Genomic DNA, 14,657 nt, shown 5'->3' on the forward strand with positions numbered 1-14,657 from the left:
CTGTCAATATCTAATATTAAACTCAAACTGCTGGACAAAAACTACAAAATATAATAACATCCTGTCAATATCTATTATTAAACTCAAACTGCTGGACAAAACCTACAAAATATAATAACATCCTGTCAATATCTATTATTAAACTCAAACTGCTGGACAAAACCTACAAAATATAATAACATCCTGTCAATATCTATTATTAAACTCAAACTGCTGGACAACACCTACAAAATATAATAACATCCTGTCAATATCTATTATTAAACTCAAACTGCTGGACAACACCTACAAAATATGATAACATCCTCTCAATCTCTATTATTAAACTCAAACTGCTGGACAACACCTACAAAATATAATAACATCCTGTCAATCTCTAATATTAAACTCAAACTGCTGGACAACACCTACAAAATATGATAACATCCTGTCAATATCTATTATTAAACTCAAACTGCTGGACAAAACCTACAAAATATAATAACATCCTGTCAATCTCTAATATTAAACTCAAACTGCTGGACAACACCTACAAAATATGATAACATCCTGTCAATATCTATTATTAAACTCAAACTGCTGGACAAAACCTACAAAATATGATAACATCCTCTCAATCTCTATTATTAAACTCAAACTGCTGGACAACACCTACAAAATATAATAACATCCTGTCAATATCTAATATTAAACTCAAACTGCTGGACAAAACCTACAAAATATAATAACATCCTGTCAATCTCTAATATTAAACTCAAACTGCTGGACAACACCTACAAAATATGATAACATCCTGTCAATATCTATTATTAAACTCAAACTGCTGGACAAAACCTACAAAATATGATAACATCCTCTCAATCTCTATTATTAAACTCAAACTGCTGGACAACACCTACAAAATATAATAACATCCTGTCAATATCTAATATTAAACTCAAACTGCTGGACAAAACCTACAAAATATGATAACATCCTGTCAATATCTATTATTAAACTCAAACTGCTGGACAAAACCTACAAAATATAATAACATCCTGTCAATATCTAATATTAAACTCAAACTGCTGGACAAAAACTACAAAATATAATAACATCCTGTCAATATCTAATATTAAACTCAAACTGCTGGACAAAACCTACAAAATATAATAACATCCTGTCAATATCTAATATTAAACTCAAACTGCTGGACAACACCTACAAAATATGATAACATCCTGTCAATCTCTATTATTAAACTCAAACTGCTGGACAACACCTACAAAATATAATAACATCCTGTCAATATCTATTATTAAACTCAAACTGCTGGACAAAACCTACAAAATATAATAACATCCTGTCAATCTCTTTTAATTTTGCACTGAACACAACTAAAATTGAGTCATAAAAAATCCCTTCTTCAGGTCTCAAAGGTAGTATATATATACAATATTTGTAGTGGAGACTTTTTAAAATTTATTTGTACAAGAATATGAGAACCTCATTATTAGTTTGATTTTTGCCAGGTTGAGGTTTGTGATATGATTCTGTTTCATTTTTGCCAGTTTGAGGTTTGCGATATGATTCCGGTTGATGTTTGTGATATGATTCTCAGTTTGATTTTTGCCAGGTTGAGGTTTATGATATGATTCTGTTTGATTTTTGCTAGGTTGAGGTTTGTGAAATGATTCAGTAGATTTTTGCTTGGTTGAGGTTTGTGAAATGATTCGCAGTTTGATTTTTGCCAGGTTGAGGTTTATGATATGATTCTCAGTTTGAATTTTGCCAGGTTGAGGTTTGTGATATGATTCTCAGTTTGAATTTTGCCAGGTTGAGGTTTGTGATATGATTCTCAGTTTGAATTTTGCCAGGTTGAGGTTTGTGATATAGTTCTCAGTTTGATTTTTGCCAGGTTGAGGTTTGTGATATGATTCTCTGTTTGAATTTTGCCAGGTTGAGGTTTGTGATATGATTCTTAGTTTGATTTTTTGCCAAGTTGAGGTTTGTGATATGATTCTGTTTGATTTTTTTCATGTTGAGGTTTGTGATATGATTCAGTAGATTTTTGCCAGACTGAGGTTTGTGATATGATTCTCTGTTTGAATCAGTAGATTTTGAGGTTTGTGATATGTTTCTCAGTTTGAATTTTGCCAGGTTGGGGTTTGTGATATGATTCTCAGTTTGAATTTTGCCAGGTTGAGGTTTGTGATATGATTCTGTTTGATTTTTTCCAGGTTGAGGTTTGTGGTATGATTCAGTAGATTTTTGCTGGGTTGAGGTTTGTGATATGATTCTCAGTTTCATTTTTGCTAGGTTGAGGTTTGTGATATGATTCTCTGTTTGAAATTTGCCAGTTTGAGGTTTGTGATATGATTCTTAGTTTGATTTTTGCCAGGTTGAGGTTTGTGATATGATTCTTAGTTTGATTTTTGCCAGGTTGAGGTTTGTGATATGATTCTGTTTGATTTTTTCCAGGATGAGGTTTGTGATATGATTCAGTAGATTTTTGCCAGGTTGAGGTTTGTGATATGATTCTCAGTTTGAATTTTGCCAGGTTGAGGTTTGTGATATGATTCTCAGTTAGAATTTTGCCAGGTTGAGGTTTGTGATATGATTCTTAGTTTGATTTTTGCCAGGTTGAGGTTTGTGATATGATTCTGTTTGATTTTTTCCAGGATGAGGTTTGTGATATGATTCAGTAGATTTTTGCCAGGTTGAGGTTTGTGATATGATTCTCAGTTTGAATTTTGCCAGGTTGAGGTTTGTGATATGATTCTCAGTTAGAATTTTGCCAGGTTGAGGTTTGTGATATGATTCTCAGTTTGAATTTTGCCAGGTTGAGGTTTGTGATATGATTCTGTTTGATTTTTTCCAGGATGAGGTTTGTGATATGATTCAGTAGATTTTTGCCAGGTTGAGGTTTGTGATATGATTCTCAGTTTGAATTTTGCCAGGTTGAGGTTTGTGATATGATTCTCAGTTAGAATTTTGCCAGGTTGAGGTTTGTGATATGATTCTCTGTTTGAATTTTGCCAGGTTGAGATTTGTGATATGATTCTCAGTTTGAATTTTGCCAGGTTGAGGTTTGTGGTATGATTCTCAGTTTGAATTTTGCCAGGTTGAAGTTTGTGATATGAATCAGTAGATTTTTGCCAGGTTGAGGTTTGTGATATGATTCTGTTTGAATTTTGCCAGACTGAGGTTTGTGATATGATTCTCAGTTTGATTTTTGCCAGGTTGAGGTTTGTGATATGATTCTCTGTTTGAATTTTGCCAGGTTGAGGTTTGTGATATGATTCAGTAGATTTTTGCCAGGTTGAAGTTTGTGATATGATTCTTTGTTTGAATTGTGCCAGGTTGAGGTTTGCAATATGATTCTCAGTTTGAATTTTGCCAGGTTGAGGTTTGTGATAATGGTCCTCTCCCCTGTCCCTTCAAAAATCAACATTCAGTTTTAAAAATCACTTTTTTACAAAATTACAGAACCACATTTATCATAATCTAGTATATAGGTCTATTAAATTGCACCATGTTAACACAATATTAAAAGTTTTAGCAATGAACCAGCAAGAAACATAAGCTTTTTAATACTTACCTCCTTCCTTATCTACAGGGGGCATCTTCACCAACAATAGATTACCAGCATTACTGGAAAAAGCAAAAAGTGCTTCACCATCAGTCTTCAAGAATGTGGATGCACAGTTCAATTGTGATGTAATTGTACCAGCTGTGTTGATCATGTGTTTGTTTCTAGGGTCTGTGGCATTAGCTATTGAAGCATTTAAGAAAATGGAAGGAATAGGCTGGTCAGATGTAGTATAACCCATATCCTGTAAGATAAAAAAAAAATCATCCACTTGTCAACACCCAAACATGTTCATCTTTAATAAAATGCTTCACTGAGTGCAGCCTGATACGCCTGCAGAATTCGAACCCTGAACAGTTGGTGCAAGTTTGGACATAACATTCAAGCTTGATACTCTCTAAATTTGGATTGTGATAAAAATTTTGACACAGGTTTCTGACACAAAATGAATGTGGTGTAAGATCTTAAAAATTTGAAATGGGTTGAAATATTTCTATTTATTTTCTTTAGAAGATTTATTGCAATTGTGCAATACTGTGCAATTGATTTGAGGATTTCTTGTTTATAAATGCACAATACTGTGCTGTAGTGCAATATTATGCAATTGAAGATTTCCTGCTATTGCGCAATACTTTATATTATAATTAACATATCATATTTGGTGTGTACATGTATCTCCTGCCATATCAGTATTTTTTCCTTTAATATACAAATAAGAACTATAAATCAATGGAAAAATGAGACATTTAAGGGGACTCGCGGGTCTAAATGATTTTTTTTTTTAATATAGGATTTCTCTTTATTTTTCTATAAATGACCTTTATCTTATACTTAATAGAAAAATGAAATAAAAAAATGGGGTCACCGTTCATTTACGCTCACAATCTGCCTTCGAAAGAAGCATACATTTTTGTTGATGTCCTTTTTTTCTGTTGAATAGGAGAAAAAACGGTAATATCGAAATAAAAAAAGAACTAAATTACAGAAATCGCTCAAATTTTACAATGATTTAGTTTATGTACAGCTTATTTGAAAACAACAATAAAAAATATAGGTCACCGATAAGTTAAAAAAGATATTTCAATTTAAATGCCAAAAAATGTCCTTTTTGCACCAAAGGGAGATAATTTGGAGCTTTTAACATGATATCTACATTTTAAAAGTCACCTGGGGTCAACACAAATTGGATTTTTTGGAACAATTTTTGTACCAAATGATAAAGTTACAACTATTAAGGAGGCTCGAGGGTATAAAAATTTCAGAAAAAAATTTAACATTTGTTTTTCATTACAAATTTTATTTGTAACCTTTCGTAGTTGTTACTTTATCAAATGGTACAAAAATCATTCAACACATTCAATTCGTGTTGGCCCCAGATGACTTTCAAAATGTATACATCATTGAAAAAGTTCCAAATTATCTCCCTTTGGTGGAAAAATGCCATTTTTTGGCTTTAAAATTGAAATATCTTTTTCAACTCATCGGTGACCTATATTTTTTAATATAATTTCCGTATAAGCTGTACTTAAACTAAATTATTGTACAATTTGAGCGATTTCTGTAATAAATTTCTTTTTTTATTTCGATTATAACTTTATTTCTCCTATTGCTTTAACAGAAAAAAAACACTTTTACAAAAATGCATGCTTCTTTCGAAGGCAGATTGTGAGCACAAATGAACGGTGACCCCACTTTTTTATTTTAGTTTTCTATTAACTTTAAGATAAAGTTCATTTATAGAAAAATATGGAGAAATCCTATATAAATGATTTAGACCCGCGAACCCCCTTAAAGGTTGTAAATAAAATTTGTATTGAAATTAATGTTTATTTTTTTACTGAAAATCTTATACCCGCGAGCCTCCTTAAGGACAAAAAAAAAAATTATGATAAAAAAAATTATTGATGCTGATAATTGAAATTTCTGAAGGTTACCGTGAATTACATATCAATTATGCAGTTGAAAAGTATTGAAAATCAAAAGTTTTAATGACACAGTTATTGTCGATGATTATAATAAGTAAACCTGGTAATATAAACAGATTCCGATCTTCTCTGAATTTATCCAATATGTTTATAATTATTTCTCATTTCTCTGGATTTATCATTACACAAAGCAATGAATGAAAACAAAGGTAAAAATCCAGGTCACAATATTAAATGGAAGCATGTTATGGGGGATGTGTACATGGGACACTGATGGTGCCCCCTGTTATAAATGGACATAATTGAAGAACGATAGAAGTGAAGCTACCCATATTTGTTATTGATCTGAGTTTTAATTGAATAAGTATGGTGTACTTAATTTTTAAAAATTTGGTGTAGGCAAACTTTAAAGTAAGAGCTATTTTTCCATTTATAAAGGGGCATAACTCTACAGAACTAAGAGTGACACCCCTAAAATCAAACTTGATGTGTGTTTAAAAGTAATTATCATAGTGTATATTAATGTTTTATACCATTTGGTTAAAAAACTAAAGTAAGAGAACAGAAACAAAACATTAAGCAATATTTACTTTTGTAAAGGGGCATAACTCTAGACAGGTAAAAGTGACAAACAAAATTCAATTATAAAATTGCAGAAAAGGGCTGCAAGACTTATTTTAGATGCTGATCCACTTTCATCATCAGCTCCACTGTTTAAACAGCTTGGATGGATGACAGTAGAGAACAGAATCTCATACCACAAAACAGTTTTGATGCATAAATATCTTAAGAATAAAGTCCTGTATATCTCACTGAAAAATTCAAAGATTATGCCTCTTGCAAAAATTTACAAGTTCCAAAAACCAAAACAGAGCTTTATAAGAAATCTGTTATATGTTCGGGATCTATTTTAAGGAATAACTTACCAATATCCCTTAAACTAGAGGCTCCAAAGAGCCTGTGTCGCTCACCTTGGTCTATGTGAATATTAAACAAAGGAAGCAGATGGATTCATGAAAAAATTGTGTTTTGGTGATGGTGATGTGTTTGTAAATCTTACTTTACTAGTCTTGCTGCTTACATTTATCTCTATCTATAATGAACTTGGCCCAGTAGTTTCAGTGGAAAATGTTAATAAAAATTTACAAATTTTATGAAAATTGTTAAAAATTGACTATAAAGGACAATAACTCCTTAGGGGGTCAATTGACAATTTCGGTCATGTTGACTTATTTGTAAATCTTACTTTGCTGAACATAATTGCTGTTTACAGTTTATCTCTATCTATAATAAAATTTAAGATAATAACCAAAAACAGCAAAATTTCCTTAAAATTACCGATTCAGGGGCAGCAACCCAACAATGGGTTGTCAGATTCATCTGAAAATTATAGGGCAGATAGATCTTGATCTGATTAATAATTTACCCCGTGTTGGATTTGCTCTAAATGCTTTGGTTTTTGAGTTATAAGCCAAAAACTGCATTTTACCCCTATGTTCTATTTTTAGCTGTGGCGGCCATCTTGATTTGAAAGTCGGGTCACCGGACACATTTTTAAAACAAGATACCCCAAAGATGATGATTGCCAAGTCTGGATTAATTTGGCCCAGTAGTTTCAGAGGAGAAGATTTTTGTAAAAGATAACTAAGATTTACGAAAAATGGTTAAAAATTGACTATAAAGGGCAATAACTCCTAAACGGGTCAATTGACCATTTCGGTCATGTTGACTTATTTGTAAATCCTACTTTACTAAACATTATTGCTGTTTACAGTTTATCTCTATCTATAATAATATTCAAGATAATAACCAAAAACTGCAAAAGTTCCACAAAATTACCAATTCAGGGGCAGCAACCCAACAACGGGTTGACCGATTCATCTGAAAATTTCAGGGCAGATAGATCTTGACCTGATAAACATTTTTACCCCTGTCAGATTTCCTCTAAATGCTTTGGTTTTTGAGTTATAAGCCAAAAACTGCATTTTACCCCAATGTTCTATTTTTTGCCGTGGCGGCCATCTTGGTTGGATGACAGGGTCACGCCACACATTTTTTAAACTAGATACCCCAATGATGATTGTGGCCAAGTTTGGTTCAATTTGGCCCAGTAGTTTCAGAGGAGAAGATTTTTGTAAAAGATAACTAAGATTTACGAAAAAATGGTTAAAAATTGACTATAAAGGGCAATAACTCCTAAACGGGTCAACTGACCATTTCGGTCATGTTGACTTATTTGTAAATTCTACTTTACTAAACATTATTGCTGTTTACAGTTTATCTCTATCTATAATAATATTCAAGATAATAACCAAAAACTGCAAAATTTCCACAAAATTACCAATTCAGGGGCAGCAACCCAACAACGGGTTGACCGATTCATCTGAAAATTTCAGGGCAGATAGATCTTGACCTGATAAACATTTTTACCCCATGTCAGATTTCCTCTAAATGCTTTGGTTTTTGAGTTATAAGCCAAAAACTGCAGTTTACCCCTATGTTCTATTTTTAGCCGTGGCGGCCATCTTGGTTGGTTGACCGGTTCACGCCACACATTTTTTAAACTAGATACCCCAATGATGATTGTGGCCAAGTTTGATTTAAATTTGGCCCGATAGTTTCAGAGGAGAAGATTTTTGTAAAAGATAACTAAGATTTACGAAAAATGGTTAAAAATTGACTATAAAGGGCAATAACTCCTAAACGGGTCAACTGACCATTTCGGTCATGTTGACTTATTTGTAAATTCTACTTTACTAAACATTATTGCTGTTTACAGTTTATCTCTATCTATAATAATATTCAAGATAATAACCAAAAACTGCAAAATTTCCACAAAATTACCAATTGGAGGGCAGCAACCCAACAACGGGTTGACAGATTCATCTGAAAATTTCAGGGCAGATAGATCTTGACCTGATAAACATTTTTACCCCATGTCAGATTTCCTCTAAATGCTTTGGTTTTTGAGTTATAAGCCAAAAACTGCATTTTACCCCTATGTTCTATTTTTAGCCGTGGTGGCCATCTTGGTTGGTTGACCGGGTCACGCCACACATTTTTTAAACTAGATACCCCAATGATGATTGTGGCCAAGTTTGGTTCAATTTGGCCCAGTAGTTTCAGAGGAGAAGATTTTTGTAAAAGTTAACGACGACGGACGACGGACGACGGACGACGGACGACGGACGCAAAGTGATGGGAAAAGCTCACTTGGCCCTTCGGGCCAGGTGAGCTAAAAAATCAACCTCAAGCACAAGCTCATTCAAAAAAGATTTAAAAAATTGCTTGATGGAACATTAAGAAGCTGCGTGTTTTTTATATGCATAATAATTTTCACACACTTACTTAAACTTATGATATTGTTGATGCCAATACTATACATGTCACATATGAATTTGTAACTTTTACCTGTTTTGAAAATTGTATATTTCATAACAATTTTTTATTTCATTATTCATGTATGTGTGTCTGTTTGATATTTTGTAATTGTTTGTTATATTTCAATGTATTTCATGAGGGCCTCAGGGAAGATTACCTTTATAGTGGGTCTCATTGGGGTCTAAGCGTGACGTGGTATTGCCAATTTTTTGTAAGTGTGACATGTGAAAATCAAATTATTGTGGCGTGAAAACAGGAAATAGGGTCTTGCGGGACCCGGGAAATGACAAAAAAATGAGAACTGCTTACGTACATAGTATAAGCGGGATACGGGAATCTGACAAAACAGTAAGTGGGATCCGGGGTTGGAACCCCCCAATGAGACCCCCTTTATAGCTAACTGTGTAACCCTCTTTAAATAAAGAATTATTATTATTTGAATTATAATTATTAATCTCCAACTGTGTTTTGTGGTAATAAGCATTGTGTATAAGTTTAATAACATTTGGTTAAAGCAAACTAAAGTTAGAGAAGATAAACCAGTTTTGGAACATACAGACGTATCTGACAGATATGTAGTCACATATAATGTAGACCTCGTAAGGATCCCATATATCAAATACAGTTATACATTTAATCATAAGTGAGTATTTTACCTGACAAAAAAACTATAATTGTTTTCAAGCAGTTGCTGAACCATGAAAATGACCTTTTGGACATATGACAAACAGAAATTTAGTTAACACTTGGACACACGGCCATGATATTGCCGGTCCGTGACTGAACTAAAGTATATAACTATGTGTAAGTGTGACACAATTAATTAAGTATATAACTACGTGTAAGCTTATTTTATCCTGGATTTTTAGTTTTGGTATTGTTATCTGATAAAGTCAAACTGATTACAAGACACAGAGTTTCAAAATCGTTCTGTTTAAACTCGTCATCATTGAACTTATCAATTATTGGTAATATATGTATTAATTATTTGGAAAATAAAAGGGCCTTGAATGAAGTAATTTTTTAAAATAAAGTCTAATTCTTTGATTCCCTGTTTTTACATCATGCCGGCTAACAATTTTTATTGCACTGCAGGTAAATTATTGCGTTGTGATTGGGTTAAAGACATCACGTGGTTACCCCCTATGAAACTGTAGGAGGTTAGTAAATTTCATAGGGGGTTCATGACGTGTTCATGGTGACGTCATTTATTAATGTTGTTGTGTTTCATTGTTTATTTTTTAACAAAACACAGCAGAAAAGTACAGCGTGCGATAAATTCGTTATACAGTTAACTACTGGATTTAACTAACGCTCTATGGATCTGTAGGGGGTCAGTATCGAAACCATATAACTTATAGTAAACTGTTCCTACATATAGCAAATCCTAAATACACCGTTTGGTGGTGCGCCTGTCAGATGCAGAATGTGGAGATAATGTAATATGTAACAGGTGAATATACTATTGGTATTGGTATCGGATGCGACCTGGAACTCGTGAATTATTGGCAATATTAATTATGTGAAAAACAAAAGGTTCTAGAATGGTGTAGTTTTTAATCAACACCATTGTCCTATATCAGCTATATATAAAGTTAAATTCTTTGATTTGTCATTTTTATCCCATGACAACTAACAAATTGTTTCTTAACCAAATATTGTAACCCCATGAGCAAAATAATGAGCTAACAAACTCCAAATCTCACCACTGTTCCCCATCAATTTCAAAAAGAAAAGTCACTTCTCCGGGTCTCCCTATGATTCTGAATTAGTGTGAGCCCTGCACATCCATTGCTGGTATTTAATGCCTTAAATGTTTTTCAGCATGTTTGTGTCTTCATTGAGAAACACAAGTACATACTTACCTTTTTTAACTGATGTCTATAGTTCGTTCTTATGTTGTACTGTTATACCACTGCTAACATGTTCAACCCCGCCACATTATTTATGTATGTGCCTGTGGCAAGTCAGGAGCCTGTAATTCAGTGGTTGTCGTTTGTTTATGTGTTACATATTTGTTTTTCATTCATTTTTTTACATAAATGAGGCCGTTAGTTTTCTCGTTTGAATTGTTTAACATTGTCTTAATGGAGCCTTTTTAGCTTTATAGCTGACTATGCGGTATGGGCTTTGCTCATTGTTGAAGGCCGTACGGTGACCTATAGTTGTTAATGTTTGTGTCATTTTGTTCTTTTTGTGGGTAGTTGTCTCATTGGCAATCATACCACATCTTCTTTTTTATATTAACAGTGAGTGTATATTGTTTGTGTAAAATAGAGTTGAATTAATTCTGACTTTAATGTTAATGGTGTGATGTCTGTCTAATAACTTTTAAGTACAGCTATTTGTAAGATCCAGGCAGGGGGTGATTCATGTCATGTCTCAGAACTGCTTTATTCTTTTATATAATAGGCAGCTATGATTGAAATAAAGTTTGCAAGCTTTTTTTTAAAATTTTGTTGAACGGTTGTTATGGAAACATGCAGCCATTTTTTTGAGGAATTTCTGATGAAATCAGACATGAAAATTGGAAAATGTCTACTTTTTGGTTGCAGCAATTTTATGATAATGACAATTTCAAGAAGAAAAAAATTTCAACATATTATTAGGCATTATTTGAAGTTTATATTTTGATGTTGAAGTTGTGAAATTTTTTTTGGATAAAGGGCTAAAATGGTATTTAAAACGGTGCAAAAATCCGTATTTTGACATTTTCTGAAAATAGCTTAAATATCATATATTAAATTAAGAAAAAATGGCATTGAGCAGACAAGTTCATTATAAACTATGACTGCATCTTAAAGTTGATACATTGAATAATAAAAAGCAGGAAAAAAACATCTGGGTTTTTTTGAAATTTTTTGTTACCATGGCAACAAAAATTGGTAAAATTCATAAAAATGTCAAAACACAATACTGGTTCATTATCAAAATGTTTGCTATTTTTATTATATTAATGTAATTTAACAGACAATAAAACTTATGATTTGTTTGTAAATGATAAAAAATTATATAAGCTTTAATTTAAGTGGCTGAAAGACAATAGCAACCAAAAAAAGCCCTAGCAACCGGTCTGAAATTGCTGAATTAATTCAGAATCAGCATCAAATACATGGTTTTCTAGGTTTTAGATACATATAAATAATGGAGTTTGAATTTTATACTCAACAGTTAAATAGTTAATTTACAATTGATCATCTTTTGGTTACCATGGGAACAAAAAAGTTCAGATTTGATACAAACTATTTTGTACTTTATAATATCTGTTTTGCAGCCCTGTAAATGGACTTCTTTCAACAAGCAATCATATTTCTCATATCTCTTGATTTCATGAAAGGGTCATTTGGTTATTGTAATAACTAAGTATGGCATAGACATTTTAGATGAAGAGACAGTTAATAATGTAGGACTGCTGAATTTGGTGCATGGTTTCCTTAAAAATTTGTATTCCTGGATTTTTCTTAATATCTCAAAATTCAAATTTTATTTTGGTCTAGAATCGTAAAAGTAAATGGTAGGTCTAAACACTGCTAAGGACTCATTAGTGCACTAAAGACCTATATAATGCCACTAAAGACTAGAAGGAGTGCTGCTATATTTTTTATTTTTACATATTATGGTAAAGATAGATATTTAATGCAGAAAAAATCGAATTTTATAGAAAAAAATAATCATAAATAAATAAGATATTCAACATTATTTAGACGGTTCATTCCTCCTATTCCCGCTTTTTTATAAATCTGGTAAGAAAATTTAAAATTTCATGTGGGAATAGGAGGAAAACATATGCAAACAAAGGATTATCCTTAATCAACTTTTAATTGGCCAATGTTTTTTGGGATAGGAAATAGGTCATTTTGTATATGTTTGAATTTTGTATTTTTAATTCAAATAAAAATGAAAGAAATGGAAGAAAATTGAGAATGGAAATTATGAATAAGTGAAAGAGATAGAAACGTGACCATATAGCATAAACAATCGAAATAAAGAAATGTAGCAAATTATCTTATATTTCTTTTATAACACAAATTCAAAAGTAAAGTCACACAAGCATTATAATATGAAACAAACAATACTAATATTGTAGCACACACATCAGAAGTTCACCGTATATTTAAGTCTATTAAAGTTTTTTAATCTATCGCTGGCTTATTGTCGCTAGCTTGAGTAGTTCTATTCAACGTGAATAAGGTGGGTGGCTGCATCGCCAAACTCTACTGTTGTTACTTCTTGGTGGAGTATTAATGCTGCATAGTGAATAATGGTTGAGGCCTAGATTCCTCATGTTTCAGTAGTTTTATTTGTTTTAAATGTTTGGTCGCGGGTGCTGGAATGTTTCGTCGACTTGCTTTGCCATCCCTTTAGATGATGTGTAGTCTCAGTAAACCCAGTTTGTAAATGAACAGTGTATCAAACTTCGTTTAAGTGAATTTTAAATTAAACTTGATTGTTATAAAAACAATTTATAAATAATCAAATCATTTATTGAAGAAATCGTGATTTTTAAAAAGTGTGAATAGGAGGAAGACACCATTAAGACATGTGCCTGTTTTTCTTTGATATGCGGAAAAAAATCAATGAACTGATTGACAGATGCCAAATAACATAACAACAGTTACTGATTAAAAAATCATGATCTTTTATTTTAAGTAATTTGTTTTTCAACTAGTTTGATATCTGTTTACAAAGCCTTCATATGGTACTATGTGGTATGTGCTTTACTTACTGTTGAAGGTCGTAGGGTGACACATGGTTATTTATTTCTGTTTCAATTCGTTTCTTGTAAAGATTTGTCTCATATCATAAGTTTCACCCATGTCCGTCAGTACTTTAGTCGTCAGGAAGTTTGTTTCTATTTTCTTATTTTAGTTTGCCACAACCAAATGTTATGAAACATTATATACACAATGCTTATTACCACAAAACAGAGATCAAGTTTGAATTTAGTTGATGTCAATTTAACTGTTCCCGAGTTATGCCCGTTTTGCGTGACTTTTCTTTGTATGATACTTTAAAAATTGTTAAAACTGAGAAGCAGATCAGTTTCATAGACGGATCCTGGGGGGCCCGCCCCCCTTTTCGGGGGAAAAATTTGGTTGATTATATAGGGAATCACTGAAGTGTGACTGGAGCAGCCCCCCTTTATGTCAGTGTCAGCCCTTACAAAAAGTTCTGGATCTGCCACTGAGTTTAGAACTGTATATATAGTTTACCTTAAATGACCTGGTTCAGTGAAGAAAGGAGTAGGTTCAGTAAGACCCCTTTTTGGCCCAAAAATATAGCAGTTTTAGGAAATTGTGAAAATTTAATCCTTAAGCTATATTTTGGAAAGAAAAATGCCTTTTCTAAATAAATATGAGCTGTTTTTAAAAATACAATGCACAAATATCGCGATCTAGCATCATAACGTTATGCTAAATTACTGAAATCTTCAAAATTTTAGCATTTTGGTTAATCTATAGACGGTTTCCGTCTAAAATAAAAGTGGCCGTATTCGTGTTCATTCATAATATTGAAATGTAAGTTGTATTTGATGATAATACATAACATATATAAAGGTTGAGGATGAATACGTTTTTTGGCATATTTGATAGATTTTTCATATTTAAGCTTGAATCAGAGCGTTTTTAATGAATAAATCAGTTAAAATCTTTCACTTAAACTAATCGAATCAATTGAAATAGACTCTTGAGTGTTTAAAAAGTGTCCAAAAACTTTCGTTTGATGAACCTGAAATTTGAGGCCAAAATCGGCCCTTACCAGACCTACTCCTTTTTAAA

General features: G+C 32.3%; 1 protein-coding gene across 1 annotated transcript in view; it reads right to left on the reverse strand.

Annotated features, from left to right (window-relative positions):
• Positions 1 to 14,657, reverse strand: part of LOC134683337 (nuclear pore complex protein Nup160-like) — a 252,121-nt gene that overhangs the window by 212,344 nt on the left and 25,120 nt on the right. The window contains exon 4 of the mRNA XM_063542579.1: positions 3,581 to 3,815. Coding sequence (XP_063398649.1) covers positions 3,581 to 3,815 — 235 coding nt within the window. The remainder of the gene's footprint in view (positions 1 to 3,580; positions 3,816 to 14,657) is intronic.

The sequence above is a fragment of the Mytilus trossulus genome, chromosome 9, assembly GCF_036588685.1.
Source record: "Mytilus trossulus isolate FHL-02 chromosome 9, PNRI_Mtr1.1.1.hap1, whole genome shotgun sequence".
Classification (NCBI taxonomy): Eukaryota; Metazoa; Mollusca; class Bivalvia; order Mytilida; family Mytilidae; genus Mytilus; species Mytilus trossulus.